Source organism: Tympanuchus pallidicinctus, unplaced genomic scaffold, assembly GCF_026119805.1.
Source record: "Tympanuchus pallidicinctus isolate F22 unplaced genomic scaffold, pur_lepc_1.0 scaffold16, whole genome shotgun sequence".
Lineage (NCBI taxonomy): Eukaryota > Metazoa > Chordata > Aves > Galliformes > Phasianidae > Tympanuchus > Tympanuchus pallidicinctus.
The window spans coordinates 29,174,914-29,192,873 of NW_026294679.1; the positions used below are offsets into that span (position 1 = coordinate 29,174,914).

At 37.8% G+C, this 17,960-nt stretch overlaps 1 protein-coding gene across 3 annotated transcripts in view; it reads left to right on the forward strand.

Moving 5' to 3' along the window:
- OPN4 (opsin 4) overlaps positions 1-17,061 on the forward strand; it is a 37,650-nt gene extending 20,589 nt beyond the window's left edge. For 2 of the 3 annotated variants that reach the window (XM_052676707.1, XM_052676705.1), the window contains exons 7-12: positions 1,495-1,602; positions 2,740-2,926; positions 4,834-4,986; positions 5,528-5,596; positions 6,076-6,114; positions 6,946-8,802. In XM_052676707.1, coding sequence (XP_052532667.1) covers positions 1,495-1,602; positions 2,740-2,926; positions 4,834-4,986; positions 5,528-5,596; positions 6,076-6,114; positions 6,946-7,137 — 748 coding nt within the window. In that variant the 3' untranslated portion in view covers positions 7,138-8,802. Of the gene's footprint in view, positions 1-1,494; positions 1,603-2,739; positions 2,927-4,833; positions 4,987-5,527; positions 5,597-6,075; positions 6,115-6,945; positions 8,803-15,832 lie in introns of those variants that run through there. The other variant, XM_052676708.1, reaches the window with a different exon arrangement.
- The last annotated feature ends 899 nt before the right edge of the window (positions 17,062-17,960 follow it).

The following is a 17,960-nucleotide window of genomic DNA, read 5'->3' on the forward strand; positions in this document are numbered from 1 at the left end:
TCCTAAACACTGCACTTCTAAAAATATTTTGCTTAAGATGAAAATTTGCTAAGAGAACGTTCTCCTATGGCACCCACAGAGCCAATTCCAAGCAGCAGCAAACTTTTTCTCCACAAAGGCTCCTCACTGAGAAACTCAAATCCTTAGAATACGTCCAACTCCAGAGTCCCATGTCCTGTCACAGGGAACTTAGGTATTGGGCATTTACCACTGGTGATATGAGACCACTAGAGATAGAAGAAAAGTGTGAAGATAAAAAATGAATCATAGCTGCCCTACATCACTGCTTGCTCCAAGTGAACTGAAAACAATAGAAAATGCTTTAAGCTAAGCATTCTAGCTGCACAGAACTGCCAGGTTGTTCTGTATGATTCAGTATCTACTTCAGCATGATCAAGTGCCTGCTGAACTTGACTTCTAGCCTATGTTTCCTGTTGACTAAAATCAAAACAAATGGACAGTTTTATAACTGTACAGCACCTGTCAAGTGAGCATTTGCAAATTTTTCTCACAAAGACAGCAAGTAAACAATACAGCTTCATTCAGCTTTTTTTTTTAAAAAAAAAAAAAAAAGAAATTCCCTGAGTATATTAGGAGTACAAGAAGGAGCACAATGCTAAATAGGTCAGTAAAAGATGGAGGTTAAACTGCTGTCTCAGAAAATCAAGGTGTCATAAAGAAAGGATGCTAACTTAGATTAATGAGTCATTTTACTTAACCCTTTCCACCAATCCGAGTTCTTCTTAGCTCCTAATCAGACCCATGGAGAACCTGCCTGATAGAAACTGCCTACAGAATGTGTTATTTTGGTTTGAGTAGCTCTCCTGACCTTCTTCTGACAAGACTCTATGGGCTCCTTCAAAGTATCTTCAGATTAAATAGCTGAAAGGAACATGGCAGATAGACATCAGTCATCATTTCTGTATCCTTTAAGGGCACAAAACCTGCATATATGCGTGGCCACAATAACACAAGTGAAGTGTATGTCATCAGAAGACCCATTCCCTCCTGATTTTAGTTCAGATCAGGCAAAAAATTTGAAAAGCAGAACTGATCACATATCTTTCCTGTAATGCCTCACTCTGCACACTCATTTAGTGACATATTTAGTGATGGGTTATTTAGCAAGTACATCTGCTGAGTTTTAAACAGATACTCTGTTTAAACTCTGAACACGCATTCATTTACTGCAGGGAGACTTTGTCTCTAGGGTAAATAGCACAGGGGTTATTACCACTGAATCATAGCAGTACTGCAAGAGAAGCATCACAAAAAATTGTGTTTCCCCAATTAGGGTAGTGTGCATCTTTGCAGGAAAAGGATGTAAAACTTTTCTCTCTCATTGTCTGAGTAGAGAACATCCCCTTGTTACATTCTGTGGAGCAATAACAACACACTGTGCTGTCAGCTTATAAATGCTGAGACTTTTGAGAACTCAGTACTAAACATGTACTGTATATACACTAAATGGATTATGTATTTGCATTACTCTAGGTATTCTCATGTTCTAACACCCTTCATGAATTCCATACCAGCTGTGATTGCCAAAGCTTCTGCCATCCATAACCCCATTATTTATGCCATCACTCACCCTAAATATAGGTAAGTTCATTCTTGTAAAATAAATTTAATGTAGCAGAGAATATCAGGCAGTAGCTTTATCACTTAAGGGACTAGTAACCAAACTCTCATTCACCTGTTCATTTTACCTTTGCAAGACAACCTCCTCCTCTCCAAGCAAACTTCTCAGTGCCATAAAAATGTCAGTAGAATTTGTACTTGGAACAGTTTACTGTGCAGATGGGAGCTAGAGATGTTTATGAAATGCTGATCTGTACTTACAGATCACATGATAGAAGATAGAGACCTTCCTAGCTCAGAGGAAATCATTGTAAATTTAACTGTCTTCAAGAGAGATCCAGACATCTGTCAGCATTAGAAATAGCAGTTTGTTAAATTAACCAGGCCACTGAGGAATGCAATCCAGTAAGTCAAGTTACTCCTTCCCTATTTTGTGCATCTTCCTTACTACGTGAAATAAGGAAGCATGAAGAAGAGTATTTCTTCTGAGCTGTAACATCTACACATGACCATACCAAGTTCAGATGCAGGCCATGGAATCTGATGGATGGTAGCAAAGCCACACATATGCTGTTCCATTCTTTACACAGACCTACAAGATAATTTGACAGAGAAGTGTGGGCATGGACTTCTAAGTGGGATGACTGGGAGGGAGAGAAAAGCTGTGCAAAAGAGTTTCCTTATGCTGCATATGAGAAAAAGAATTCTGTAATATAGCTGCCTTTGTACTACCCTACAGATAGCAGGCAGACAGATGTGCTAAAGGAGGCCAGAATAGCTGCTTAGGGGCAGATTAAAACAATTTATTATGTGGTACTTCTGCAAGGTTCAGTTGAAAGAACAGAATTTTATTTTTGACCTGATTAAGCTGAAAGCAGATAAAATATTTTAACAGGTCCCTTCAGTTCAAAGAGTTATTCTTTAATGCCCTCACCCCTGCCAAGTAAAGCATTAAAATTCTATGGACCACTATTAATAAGTGATATTGAAGGGCAATTGTTTACAAGACACTAATATCTGGAAAACCCTTTATTGTACCAGTAATTTTCCAGTCCATGCAGCATTAGTCTATCTCTCTGAATAAATCACTGCATATGATGCCTGAATTTTTATGCTAACATTAAAAAAATCTGACTTGTTCTACCTCCTTTCCATTAGGACAGCCATTGCAACATATGTTCCCTGCCTTGGATCCCTACTGAGAGTTTCTCCTAAAGAGTCCCGATCCTTCAGCACTTCTCGCTCCTCCAGACGAACCACCATAAGCAGCCAGTCTTCTGAGACTGGCTCAGGTGGGCTGCAGAAAGGAAAAAGACGACTATCTTCCATCTCTGACAGTGAATCGGTAAGAAAGACACTTCTCATACACATTTTTAACTGCAGAGTAATTGACTTTCATAGAGTCCTCCAAAGTGATAATTGCTTTACATTAAACACTTTATGCTTATTATGATAAGAACTTCAGAAAAAGGGAAGAAGTAAAGCAAAAGAAGGCCAACATGTAAGAACAAACTGTAGCATATTATATTCTTGTCCATTTTTTACACTGAAGGAAGCATGAAGACATTGGACAACAGGCATTTCAGAAGGCAAGAGAAACTTGGAGTCAGAGCATCCTAGAAAGCCTCACCATTCTTCTATGACTGAACTTGTCTGACCACAGATTTTGAGTCTGAACATAGAAAACAATCATAGAATCAAAATCATAGAATTGCTTGGTTGGAAAAGACCTTAAAGATCATCAAGTCTAACTGCAACCTAATCATACTACATAAACATACTATTAACAACCCACAACTAAACCACATCCCTGAGCATCACATTCAAACGGTTTTTAAACACATTCAGGGATGGTGACTCAACCACCTCCCTGGGGAGTCTATTCCAGTGCTTAACATCCCTTTCTGTAAATAAGTTGTTCCTGATATCCAACCTAAACTTACCTGGCACAACTTGAGGCCATTTCCCCTTGTCCTGTGTGTTGCAAGTGAGAAGAGACAAACCTCGTTCTCACTGTAAGCACAGGTAAGCACCCTTCAGATACTGGCAGAGAGCAATAAAGTCTCGAAACAGCCCCAGTTCCTTCAGACTCTCCTCATAGGGCATATTCTCCATGCCCTTCATGAGCTTTGTTGCCCTTAATGACCCTTCTGTACTGAGGTGCCCAAAACTGAACATAGTACTCAAGGTGATGCCTCACCAATGCCAACCACAGGGGCAGGATTACTTTTCTAGTCCTACTCACCACACCATTTTTGATACAAGCCAGGATGCCATTGGCCTTCTTGGCCACACTGCTGGCTAACATTGAGCCAATAGTCCGTCAGTACAACCAATCCATTAGTCACTAAAAAATTATTTAGTGAAACCAAAATTTTAAGGAAACCGTGGTTTCTTAAGGTGAAGTGGGGTGTGTTTGGAAGCATTAACCATCAGACTTAAGTAAATCAACACAAATGCATTTCCAAATCCTTCTCACATGAGACCTCAACACCATTCTGCTGCCATTCCAGGTAAAGCCAAATGCATTGCACAGCAGCAGGATATAAGCAGATATTTGGTGTCCCAGGCTCTCCCTTACTACACAGCTACTTAATAATTTTGAAATCATTTTAAATCCAATCTCCAAATATATGAAAAGGCAATGATCTTCTCAATGATTATTTTTTCATAGTCAGACTAAACACCATATCTAATGCAGTCACACCCTGAATTCAGACATTTGTTCTTAACAGTGCCATTTCAATTTCTTCAGATTCTATGTTTTTTTGAGTACTCAGTCCAACCAAAACTCAGTGAAAAGGCCAGAGTGAGGAAAAAAAGGTAGTGCAGAAAAGAACACTTGACTCATGCACAACCCCGCTTTTTTGTTGTTGTTTGTTTTTACATTCATTGACATAAATCTTTATAATATCAGGAAATCTTTATGAAAATAAGTGCTTCTAAACTGGCCAGGTGCATTAGAAAAGTTTCCGTAGTACACAGCGGAACATCATTTTGTTAGAAATTTTGAAGTAAACCCTACCAAAATAAACAAACAAGAAAACAAGACGTAAGCCAAAGTTATCTGAAGAGATTTGATAAGGTTTTTTGGACTTCTTTAAAGGAAAACACTGTATGGAGTTGTACGTGGCATAGCTTTTCTGAAATAACTTTCACAAGGTGGCTGTCTCTTAAAATTTCTGTTTAGGTATCATACTACTCGGTCAGAAATCTAAGACCATGCTATTGCTTTTGCTGTATTCATTTTAGGGCTGTACCGATACAGAAACTGATATCATCAGTATGACGTCCAGACCTGCTAGCAGCCAGGTTTCCTATGAAATGGGCAAAGATACCACCCAAACTAGTGGCCTAGGAGGCAAACCTGAAGTGAAAAGCCACAATTCTGAAATTTTTGGAAAGGTAATAGATTGTGTAGTAACAATTCTTTAGCAACAGGTAGATCAACAATGAACATTTTATCATAATTAATCATAAAGAATATGGCCTAGAAGATGGGAATAACCTGTAAATTAGTGCTGTAAGTAATGTCCTTGAGGCTGTAAAAGGTCATCAGCTTTTTATTTACAGCTCTAATTCATCATTCAGCTGTCGTATTTCTGGCTGTTATATTGAACATAGCATATGCATGATGTGTTGTCCTGTGTTTGTTTTTAAGTGTATAATCTGTAATATTTTTATTTCCCCATATTGCCCAAATTACTTGACTCATCGTTCTGCTGTCTCACCATTTGTTATCAAATAAGCTTGTATGGCAAGTGATAGAAAACTAGTCTATCTCTGTTAAATTATTTTATGTTCTGTAGTACAAAGTCACATTTAGTTTATTACTGCATTCCTTCTCTGTTCCCTTTCTTTCTTTTTCCCTCTCTTTGTATTTCATGTACATGGGACATGGTAACCTATACATTATTTGTCTTTTTCACCTGTGTTCATTTTCCAGACAATTGTAAACACAGATGAAATACCCATGGTGGAAATGAATGTCACAGAGCATTCTGCTACTTCTACTGTAAGAACTACTTTAATGTTTGGCATGGGTTTAGTTGAAGCAACAAAATCTAATGACAATCCCACTCCCTGAGCACAAATTAAGTAATTTGCTGAGATAAAAAAAACAAAAAAACAAAAAAACAAAAAAAAAAAACCCCATATGATACTCCCACTAGGATACAGTAAATATGACCTCCAAGGGTAGATCACTGCTGAAACTGTGCAGAAATTAATGGAGAATACACATGCTACAGGGTTCTCCTTGAGCTCTGCTTCTTAAGAGAACTGAAGTTGAATTCAGTAGGTTGCCTGCCCATGATTTGCTTTGGGGTGAGTGGAAACACTATTCAAATAAAGATAAGAAAAATCAATGTATACAGCAAGTGGAAATAGCTATTCAGTAGCTATTCAATGTCCTTTTGGGTCAGTCAATCTTGTAGCAAGTTCATCTGTGCAAAGTGACACTGTTGACTATTTATTGTTCTCTGTTTTGGGTAGTGCAAAGCATCTGAAAAATGCAGCGTGGAGGAAAGTCAGGTAAGTTTCTGAAACATGTCATATCACTTATTATTTTGTGGGCATAGTGTCTCTCTACTTCCATTTAACAAAGCTATAGCATACAGATGTTTATTGTTTTTTTTTTTTAAACATATTCTTCAACTGAGTCAACTTGCCCTAAATTAGTGAAATAAAAGAGATGATAGGTGGAAAAAAAATCAGTTTTATCTTTGCAGTAATAACAAAAATGTAACAAATATAATTTTTATTGATAGTAGTGTTCCTTACAAGCTATTATTAGCCTAATCCTAACACTCCCTTTTGTGGTCCCATGCTAGGGATGGATAGCACTGCTATTGTAGCACAAATTAATCCTTTTCTGTTTGTCTCCATTCTCTAATTTGTCCCCCCTTCAAAATATCAATCTTTTTATCTGTTTCACACCACCTCATCTTAATGAACCAAAACAACTGCTTTGTCAACTATGTAGGCTTTTTTTTTTTAATAGAGGAACTCTTTATATCATTTGTCTCTTACGCTGAGTACATTCTCAGTACTTTTTCTTCTTCCCACAGAGGAATCTACTGTCATTAGCCTGATCCTTCAAAGTAAACTCGATTCTGAATTAATATACTGATAGAAAGACACTATCTTGTTTAAACTTCCCCTCCTCCCCCCACATTACTCATAAAGCATTCCAGAAATATTCAGATCTACTTCATCCTCTATCTTTTGAGTTTGGCTTTAAGGTAGTAGTGGGTACTGGCAAAGCACTGATCTAAATACATCACATTTTCATAGATAATGCTGCCTGATATTCTTTGTAGATGTTTGTGTCTTCTATTTCTTTTAAAACCTTGCATTCTTCAGAGAGGTGAGAGCCTGAGTGGCATTGGACTAAGAAAAGGAGAGCCTCGCCATAGAACATCCGCATCTCAGATACCCAGCATTATAATAACATGCAGCAATGTACAAGGAGTAGAGCTGCCTTCTGGATACAGCACTGGTTTCCTGTACCCAAAGAACAAAAGCCACAAGCAGAACAAGAGCTCCAGCAGCTGAGTGGCACAAGCCAGAATATCACCTTCACCAGTATCTCTGGAGGAACCATGAACCAGCTGAATCCAGAAGGCTTTCCTACCTTACTCTGAAACACTTCTACAGAAACACAATACAAGCAAGAATAAAATCAAGTGTTCAGTTTCTGAACTGACTCCAGTGCTTCACTTTTGATCTGAGCCACACTGCAATTTATTATTTCTTCTTTTTGTGGCTCAAATAAATTATTTTTCTCACTTGGATTTTACTCTTCTCAGGCATATGACACTGTTATATGGATCTTGCCTACAATCTTGCCTACAAGCTCTTTTGATTAATTTGAGAGAAAAGGGAAGCGTGAGATCCAGCCTTTGTCTAATTACTGTGGAGTAACTTCAAAGCTATTTGTGGAAAAGCTTAAATTGCTTTCTGGAGATGCTTTCATTATTGAAGTTCCTCAAGCAAATGAAAACACTCAGTGCTCCTTTCTCTTAGTAATTAGAAAGTTTCCTCATATTCTTGTACAATGCAATTGAAAGGTAATGCACTTGAGCACTAATTTGAAGTCTCAGACATTTGTTTTGTTTTTATTTCTGAGACTCTAGAGGATGAAAAAGTAATCTGCTTTTCCCTGGTGCTCCTTCTGGAATAAAAAAGATTAGTAGATAGAATTAATTTACAATCTGTAGAAGTTTACGCCGCAAGAATGATAAGGTGTAGTCAGTCCACAGTGGGGATATGTCCCTTTTAAGTCTAAAAGCATAGAATAAATAGAGCTATTGAAGCAGTTCTTAACAACAGGTGCCTAAATAGCTCTCCCTTTGGTTGCAGGAATAGAGGAAACCACCCAAGCCATTTTGTTCTAAGTAAATTGGTTCTGATGTCATATCAGAGAAAGCCATCAGATTATACAAATATAACCAGCTTATTCCTTTGAAGGCAAAAAAGTTCAGTCAGTTCCAGAAGACATGGGTCATTGATTACAACCAAATATTTGAAACTTACTTTGAACTGAATTAAAAACGGAGGTGATAATGTCTTTTGAGGCAGCTGAACATCAGATCTCAAATAAGTGGCTATTTCAGACAGGTAATAAACAACCAAAAGAAAACACTGAAAGTCTTGGGTGTTTCTGCATAAATAAAATCATAGGCATTGGAAATGAAAAAAAAAAAAAAAAAGTACAGTTTCTCCCTTTACCTACCACAACTGGATATTGTTTCCATGCAGAAAACAATGTTAAACTGACAAGACACATGCTAGCAATAAGGAAATAGAAGGGCAAAAACATATCTTCAAACAGGAAGCCTGTTCAAAGATGTTCATGAAGCCTGAGCAATTACATTCTTACTTACTGTTTTGGCTTACAAAATAAGAAAACATGAAGCATATAATTGTCCCCATCTTTTGCCAGGAAAACAGGTGACAGTAGGGAAGAAATGCTAGCAAAGGTTGCCTATTTCATACAGGCTGCAAAAGGCTGAACACATTAAGAAAATAGGTCAAAGCTTACATGTGCTTTTTTCTTGTGCTAATAAGATGCATTTGTGTACAACTTGCCAGTAAGAGCTAGCCTTTTCACTCCTGTTACAATTTTGTTCAGAATTAATATTCTTGAAGACTATACTCTGCTCTTCTGCATTCTCTTCTACTTTTAGAGAGTATTAAAAGAATACATTGATGGCTAGAAAAGCCCTATGAATCCACAGCATGTTGTTCTCTCTATCCTTCAGCTCTAACATGTACTAGAGATTAGTTTGTGTCTATAAAAAGAACTGCAGCTGTTAGTGCTTGTCTACTTACAAGAGGCTTGAAAAGCATATATTAATTAGGGAGAATTTGTTTAGGAGCACTTGAAAACTCGTGTGTATTCCCTATGTAACTAACAACTTCACCTTTCCTTCACTTCAACTGAAACTACCAAAATCATTCGTGGAAAAGCCCACAAAACTCATTACACCTAAATCTCTCACTAAAGTCATTGACATGGTAACCCCAGTGGCATTTGGAATAAATCATTATTAGTTCTTATTTCATCTCACTTTAGCAGCTTTATTTGTGTCCTGCATCCTCTATTTGGCAGCCATTCTCTCTGCTTTGCTGTCTCTTTACACCCCTTAACAGAGATGACTGATCAGATTAAAATAATTCAGGACTGAGGTGATTCATGTTTCAGTTAAAGTCAACTGTACAGGCTGTTCTACACTAGCGAGACTGCTTGCCTTCACCATGCACTTGGGCATATTCCAGTGACGTGGTGGTGTGAAAGGACTAGGGCAAAACTGAGGCACTTCCCTTTGGCCTTTCATGCTCCAGCAGCTGTTCACAGAGTAGACTGCTGGCAAAGGGAATTGCAAGCAGTGCTGTGAGTTTACGGGCTCTGTACCACAATGGGCTCAAGCTCAAATTCAGACTTGGGTCACAAGTAGAAATATTTGGCCTTCCAAGTAATTTGGCAAAATTGCTGTGGTCCTATACAGAAGATGCCAAGAACCAGTGTAATAAGAGCCTGTTCCAAAACAAGTCTGAAGCAGCACCTAAAAAGGCAATGGCAAGCAGCTGATCTTTCCAGCTTTTACATATTATCAAGAATCTTAGTTCATATGTTTTGCAGGTTATAGGCTCAGTTAATGTACTTCTGGGAATCCACTTTTCATTCAGCACTGGACTAGAAAGAGACATCACACGGCACTAAAATGTTCACACATTCTCATGTAAGGCAGACACAGACTGCTATCAAAGAGCCTCAGAGCTGTAGACAGTTTTACTCAAATTATTGTAACAGAGAAAAGGAAATTTCTCTCCCTGCACTGATAGCAAAGAGCATTTTTCTTCAAGACCTGTAAAAAACCAACAGCATGTCTGACATCCAAAAAAAGGCACATAACAAGGATAAATTGCACAGGCATGCCCGTTTTTCTTATTATGACTGGTGCCATGTTTTTACATGGGACATTCCAGGGAAAGCTGTAGCGTAGCCCGCATCCTACTCTGATCCCTCAGGGAAAGAATCGCATCTCAGTAACCCAGACAGAGCAGCTGTATGTCTCTGTTCCTGTAACAACTATTTACACAGGGCTCTAATGAGAGGTCCTTTTTCTGCAAAGCAATGTCAGTATCAGTTCGTTATTTCAGTGGCTGAGCAACAGGTATCTCAGTTCAAACACTTGTTCTTATAGCCTTGCAGTTGTCAACGTCATAGGAATGTGAAGAGTCTGATGTTATAAATAGCTTTATATAAAAGCGATCTTAAAACAAAGAAATTACAAGTACTGGCCACACCTAGCAACCTCAGACAAGGACCACAATCCCATGCACTAAACATTTTATGTTGAACAAAAAAGGTTATGATGCCTTCCTCATCTTGTATCTAATTCAAAACCTAAATGCTCATTTTCAAACTTGCAAACAGGTCAGTTCCTAAATCTTGACAACGATGAGCTCTGACATAACTTACAAGGACAGAGAAGCCAGGAGATGATCAGTGTAAACCTAATAAAATCAGTACATTGTCTCAAAAGCAAATCTAGCCTAATCAGTCTAATACAGAGTACAAAATTTTTGGTAGAAAAGTAATAGCTTTGTTGCAGCAATCCTGTCAGCAGCAGAGCTCTGCTAGAGACATGAGACAGGAATTCTATGTACCTGGCTCACAGAGTAAAGCAAATGGTGCAAGAGATATGTCAGCATAGGAAAATGCTAGCACATTTTCCAAACACTGATATCACCTCACCGTGCATGGGGATATCAGGATCTTGTGATGTTCAACCACAAATCTGGTCTCAGTGTTTGGCTGGCATATTAAGTACAAGCATTTTTTGGCAATGGAAAGAGATCTCAAGATTAGGATTCACCTGAGGTTAAAAAATAGGATCAATGCCTGGGAAAAACAGAAGGGGATTCATTCCTCTGGATGATAAACTTTTTCCTTACTCTTCAATTACTGAACTTGCACAAACAGCAGTACTACTTCAGATTCAGCACCAAAAATATTTTGGACCCCTCTCAGGAGAGCTGTAACTAACACTTGCCAAGGAGAACGTTTTTAAGATCCACCCTCATTTGGACTACTAGAATAAATACTCAGACATAAAGCACAGAATTTCACTGGAAAAAAAGCCAAATTAGATCTTCTGATGCTAGCTATAAGCTCAGTAATTAGTAGAATTAATGGAAACACTCCTGTTAATTTTACCAGGCTTAAATCAAGTGTCTCAGATATGCTGCAAAGTGAGCAGCAGCTCAGGTTAAACTGTCTCAGCAAGCAATCCAACACAACTTGAGCTAAAAGAAACCTCATGATATAACTCTTATTCCACCATCATTTCCTGTTTGTATTTATGGAGTCATATGTAGTTCTCTTATATTACAGTTCCTCGAGACAGTTACCTCCTCCTGTTTTTCTCTCCCTCCACAAAGGATCTGCTCTCAGTATCACCATCCAACTTTAACATTTCACTTTGTCAGAAATAATTAGATTCAGCTACTAAGAACATGAACTTGACACGTATGTAGAAAGTTGCTTAAGGGTATTTTTGCAAAGCAGGCTTTATCCACAAAGCAAGAACAAAGCTGTTATTCATTTCTCTCAACACTTAGTTTTCACTGTAACTTCCACGTATATATAAGACAATAGTTCAGGAACAGACAAAAATCTGAGAGCATATCATTGGATAGAACAAGTGCTCCTATGCAAAGTCGCATACAGGATGTTTCCTGAATAGGCTGTAGAACATTTACAGGCATGCTTGCAGTAATTGTACATTTTCCACTGAATGGGAAAATTAAACAGAAAACCCTCGCTCTTCCACAAAACGAGCCTGAAGGTTTACACAGAAAGTGACCATAGATCTAATGTAGAAGCACATCCTTTAAAAGCTCTAGCGCTATAAAGGGTGCTACACTTGCACAAGTTCACTGTTTGGATTGATATAATCCATTTATATCACATTTTTGTCAGATGCCTAAAGATATCCTATGCATAAACATTTACATAACACCTTAAGATACACAACCGAACAAGTTGATAACATTCAGTGACTTCTAGTAGTGACCAAACATACTGCCAATGTTTTTCCAGTTTAGTATTTACTGCCAACTCCATGCAACTGTATATTAATAAATTTCCTAAGTTTAAGTTTTTCTTCAAAGCCAAGGTAAAAACTGACAGCTAAGCTATCTACAAACTGTGTTCCTCTCAAGGCTACTAAGCACTTGGGTATAAGAAACCCTCACAAAGAGGAAAAAGGACATTCACACAACCACATAGAGAAGCTGGAATTAGAAGTTCAAAATCCTGTTTCTGTGATTTTCCCATCATTTGGGTGACCTTGGGCAAATCAGTAGTTTTTGTGTATCAGCATCGCTAACTTTAAACAAGGGACAATATCCTCTTCATAAGGCTGCTCTCCATTTTCATAGCTTGCTTCAAGCTTCACATCTGGAAATACAACTTTTTTTCCCAACTGTTTGCAGTTCCTCTTTTACCATATACTTGCAAAAAATTCATTTTCCTCAACAATTCATTTATCACAACAGAAGTTACTCAACAAATAATTTATAGAGATGCTCACCAGGCTGACTACGTCACATGTGGGTATATTTTACTTTGCTATAAAAGTAAAATTGAGCATTCTAGTGGTAAAACATAGTTTACACAAATCTATGTTGTGTAATCATGTACAGTCTTTGAAGAACCCACAGTGTAATACTGTATTTTCTTGAGGAAGTTGTATATTAAAAATCACTGTATATTACAAATAGCCATCAATTTCTGCTCTACTGTACATAATTAAAAAGAAAATCTACTTGTGAAGAGGACATTGAAGTAAACCTAGGAGCATAAGCAATTGATTTACTGGGATTTTAAGTGGGCAATCCTTGAAAGAGTGTTGAGACCTTATAGGTAAGGTTTCTGCTCTATTAATGGGACAAAAATTGCCAATGAAAGAAGGGATTCATTGACCAGAGTCATCCAGAACACAAGGGTAGCATTAACAGGATGAAGCACTAGAAACATCAAATTCATTTTCACAGTTATCCCTGTATATTAATCGGAAAGAAGTGCTAAGAAACTGTATAGCACAGCTCACTCTGAACATCAAATAGTTGTTTCTGCCCTGCCCAGACATACACTGTCCTTTTCAAGACCAACTTCTACTTTCATTCACAGAAGAGCCCAGTTCATGTCAAAAGACTTAAAATAGGGCAACTCAAAGTTTGAATTCCTAGTATCAAAACCACAGTAAGGTTCAGCCATAAAAAGAAGCAAACAAAAGAAGGAAACAAAAAGATTATATACAGATAAATTTAGAATAGCATTTCCCATGGCTGGGGAACATGGTTGTCACCATAGACCTCTGTATTTTCTAACACAAGCCCAATGCTGGGTTGTGATTTTGAGGGCATCAGTTCTACATCGGACTTTTAGTAGTACTAATACACTTTAGACCAGTCACAGTTGTAAACACTAATGGGGAGTAACCAAAAAATAGAATATTACTGAAACTTTGGGTTGTATTTCACCCCTACTTGTCTGTACAAAACATTATGTGACATGAGGAAAAACAAGAACACGCATAAAACAAGCCAAAATAATTCTCCTTTTTACTTCAAAGTTTCACATCTAAGTTAAGAATTTCTTTCCCAGGGCCACTGCTCATCTTCACACACTTGTGCAGAAGGCAGAGTCTACTCAACTCAATCTTCATCTCCTAGATATTCTTCTCATTCTCCCCAGTGTCAGCACAGAGCAACCAATCATCCTGCTACCTACTCCAAAGGGCCAGAACTCTTTCCAAGGGCCTGGCACAAAATGGATTCTCATTTCTTCGTAACTCTGAACTCTGGAGTTCCCGCAAGCCCAGATCTCAGCTCGCTTCTAACAGGCAGGTTCTCAGATCAAGCATCCTTGCTACTCGCCTCAGTGGCAATCCTGGAGCAGTACAGCCTTCAAGCCTCTCCAGAGTCTTGCCTCCCAGAAGTGTCAACAACCTCTAGTTCTCACTAGTTCACTTTTCTTTTAACAATTTTCAAGCAATTCCAATGCCTTTAGGTGCTAAATATACCATTAAATACAACCCTCTCTTGGCTTTTAAAGGAATTATGTATGCCTCCATCTCTGCATGTAAAAAGATGAAATGTAATAATCCATCAGGTTTTATTTTAAAATGATTTATTTTGATCCTTCTGTCCTCAGCTGAAGTTTGAATAATAGAAGCACAGGTCAGAACTCTTGAAGTACTGATAAATCTTATTTGAAATACTGTTTTCCAGACACTCAAATTAAAGCTCACTTTTTGCTGCTATTCAGTGAAGTAAGAAGAATCTTAACCATATGAAGGGCAAGGTTGAGGCAGTAGTATCAGGCAACTCAGTGGCAAGAAACAATTACAACACAGATGACTTCTGAAAATCATACCCCATCTGAAAAACAAACAAGCAAACAAACACCAATCTTTCAGGTCCCTGGATCTTTATGTTCACTCATTATCCATCAGATGAGAAGTTAACTTTCATGTAGTTTTAGAAATAAAAGCTGTTCACTTTGCACATTGCAAGAAACATTTTTGTCTTCTCTGAAGGAATAAAAACCCAAACATTCCATAAAACTTATTTTCAATAAATCTCACCCATTTTAATTCTTTTTTTTTTTTTTTTAATATCAAACTGTCACTTCAGAAGTCAGCTAAAGTGAAAAGGAGACAAAAAGGAAGCAACTCAGGATACTCATCAGCACCACATCAAAATAAAGCGATTGTTAAAAAGGACAAGATGAAATACTGTGAAATATAATAGCCTTTTGCAAAACATGCTCCTTCTCTTTCCTGTTGTAGACTACTCAGCAAAGGAATACAGCAGTTACCATCTTTTGTCAGATTCCTCCCCACCTTTTTTTCCCCCCCAGACTCAAACCTCTTTGACTTTTCTCTAGTGCAGAACTCAGGCCATAATGATATCAGAGAAGGGACAAAAGAAGCCACAGCATGGTTTAGAGAGTTGTTTCTGGCAGCTTCCTTTCATTATGCTGCCTCCTGAAATGGAAAGAATCCCCATCACAGCTGAACATGCTCCACTGTTAACGGATCACAGCACAAAAGCAATTGCTTAGTAGATCAGGTCATGAACATGGCAATAGTTTGAGCTGCCTGAGCTCCAGATTTTAAAAAATGAAATTAGGGCAAGAGTTTCCAAAACAACACAGCTGACTAGTCAATATTATTGGAAGTTACATCTAGGAAATACAGGATTTGGGGTTTAGATAAGATCAGTTCATTTCTTTTATGAAAAGACAGCCAGAGGCACATGGTCTAACCAGCAAAGCCATATGGGTAAGAAGAGATTAACATCAGTAAAATAACTGAGTCACATGATATGGATCCTGATGGAAACTGGGTTTCAGAGAAAAGTAATTTTTTAAATCAACTTTTTAAAGATGATTCTCTAAAAACAAAATCAGCCAAGTTTAAGCAATTTACAGGGATCTCAAATCACCGCTACATTTGCCAAATAATGTTAAAACAAAGGAAAATACAAAATCCTATGGCAATAGAGCAGCATCCCCTACTGACCTTTTTGTGTCTTGGTGTTTTGTTTCCCACTTGGTGAAGATTTTCCACAAATAGCAGTATTTTGTTCATTTATTTTATTCATTTATTTTCAATAAATCTCACCCATTTTAATTCTTTTTTTTTTTTTTAATATCAAACTGTCACTTCAGAAGACAGCTAAAGTAAAAGGAAGACAAAAAGGAAGCAACTCAGGATACCTATCAGCACCACATCAAAATAAAGTGATTGTTAAAAAGGACAACAAAAGGTTCTAGATCTCACAGGACTGGATACTGACCCAAAAAAGGGATCCTGTTCGTTCAAGGGATACTCGATGGAACTTCAGCAACTGAAACACTTTGGAAGTCCCAGGTTAAGTACTACCACAATAACCTCAGTTTTTGCAGAGTTTGAGCAAACTGCACTCAGTATATTGGTTGATTTCAGAAGACAAGAGAACACCATGCTTCCCCTTCAACATATGGAAGACTTATAAGCACCTGTCTTCCCTTGCTTCCCTCCTCAAGAACTAGTGGCTTGGTTCTACCAGATTCCCTTGAAATTGAGTATAATTTGTCTGTTAATATTTTAATTAACCTCAGTCTACAAAAATCCCTCATCACTGATCACGCATTTCATTGGAATATTTGTTCCTCATGAGAAACTGAAAAATGGGCATTCAAGCAAGTTCACAGTAATTTAAATTTTGAATTGCCTTTATTTGAAAACTTAATGGCTGCTCTTTTAAACCATTCCAAATTAGTTTGATTTGTTTTTACTACTTAAAAACCAGTATGCAACACATTCATTAAGGGTCACATGAGATTGTGGCAACTAGCATGCTCCCTTACCCTGCCATTCTTATCTAGCCATAAGCCGAACTCTTCCAAAGATATTTCGACATCTCTTGGCCATCCCACAGATTGTGTGGGTAGATCTACCTCAAATCTGAAAAACTGAAGAATGCATTAAATCCTTTGGTCCTTAGACACCTGAGGACCAGGTGGTTCTTGCTATAGGAAATCAAACTCATACATACAGTACAAGTTCAAACCATAGGAGTTAACAGCCACTGCTAGTATAACCTATGCCATAGATGTATTTAGAAAAGACGAGAAAATACAAGAATGGTTAAGACAGGCAACACAGAATTTGGGAACCAAAGTAATTCTAAGTCCATAGGAATCAACATTCACGGTATTTAGACATATTAGCCCTAATTGCTTGGAGCTCAGTTCCTCCCTTACTGCCAGTACAGCTGAAAACACTAAGAAAAGGATGGCAAAATGTGCAAATAAAAAATTGAGACTGTTAACAAACATATAGTTTGCTCTGAAAGTAATCCCTCTCATTCATTTCCGCAGAAACAACAATAGACAATACAAAAATATACAAAAAAGCACAATAACTATCAGAGCAAGTTCACAGCTACAAAACATGCTTTCCCAACATAGTCACCACCATTAGATATGTACTTTGGCCAGCAACGATCAAGAGCCTGCGTGCCATGCTTGTAAAAATCTGCCCAGAACATAGGTTGTCCTTCACTTTGTGTAACTGTGCTCATATCCACAGTTTGGTCTCCATAAACATTCAAAAAGCATCAATGAATATCACTGGGTTCATTTTTCCCACATGGGGGAATTCAGTAACACCCCTTGGCTTCATATGCATTTCCATGTGAGATATCATTTTGCCAGATTGCCCATCTGCCTCACAGCAACAAAACACAAGTTAATATTGATGGAAAAGTTCCATCATTACTGCCCTATCACCAACATCCACCTCTAATGCTGTGGGCCAGCATAATAAGCAGAATTACTTTAGGAGCAGGTCCCATATTAAATGAAAACTGCCATGTTTAGGTTTAAAACTAGTTGTCTTACTACCCTTTTAACACACATACTATTCCATTAGTAACTTACTCTCGATTACCTCTTGAGGCACTACGGTTTGGTTTAACCTGATGCCTGAAAAGTGAGGCACTGGGATACTACCATTTGGCATGGCCATCTACCTGCAGTCATTCTCCAGCAGCTGCCAAGATTATTTTAAAATTATCATCCTTATCTGCAACTCTCAAGTAGCCAAACAATTATTTGTACAGAACTATAAGGAAAGCTGCTTAGCAAGTTTAACTGTTCTGTTTACAGCTAGATGAAAAATTTTTGTGAAGTGTTGGTCATTCTGTTTGTTACAGCCACAAAATTAGCACAGTGGAAAGGCAACACAGGAGTGGAATGGCAAAAAGATAAACAGGAAAGGAATGCTCACTCATCTCCAAAGATCTAAGTTCAC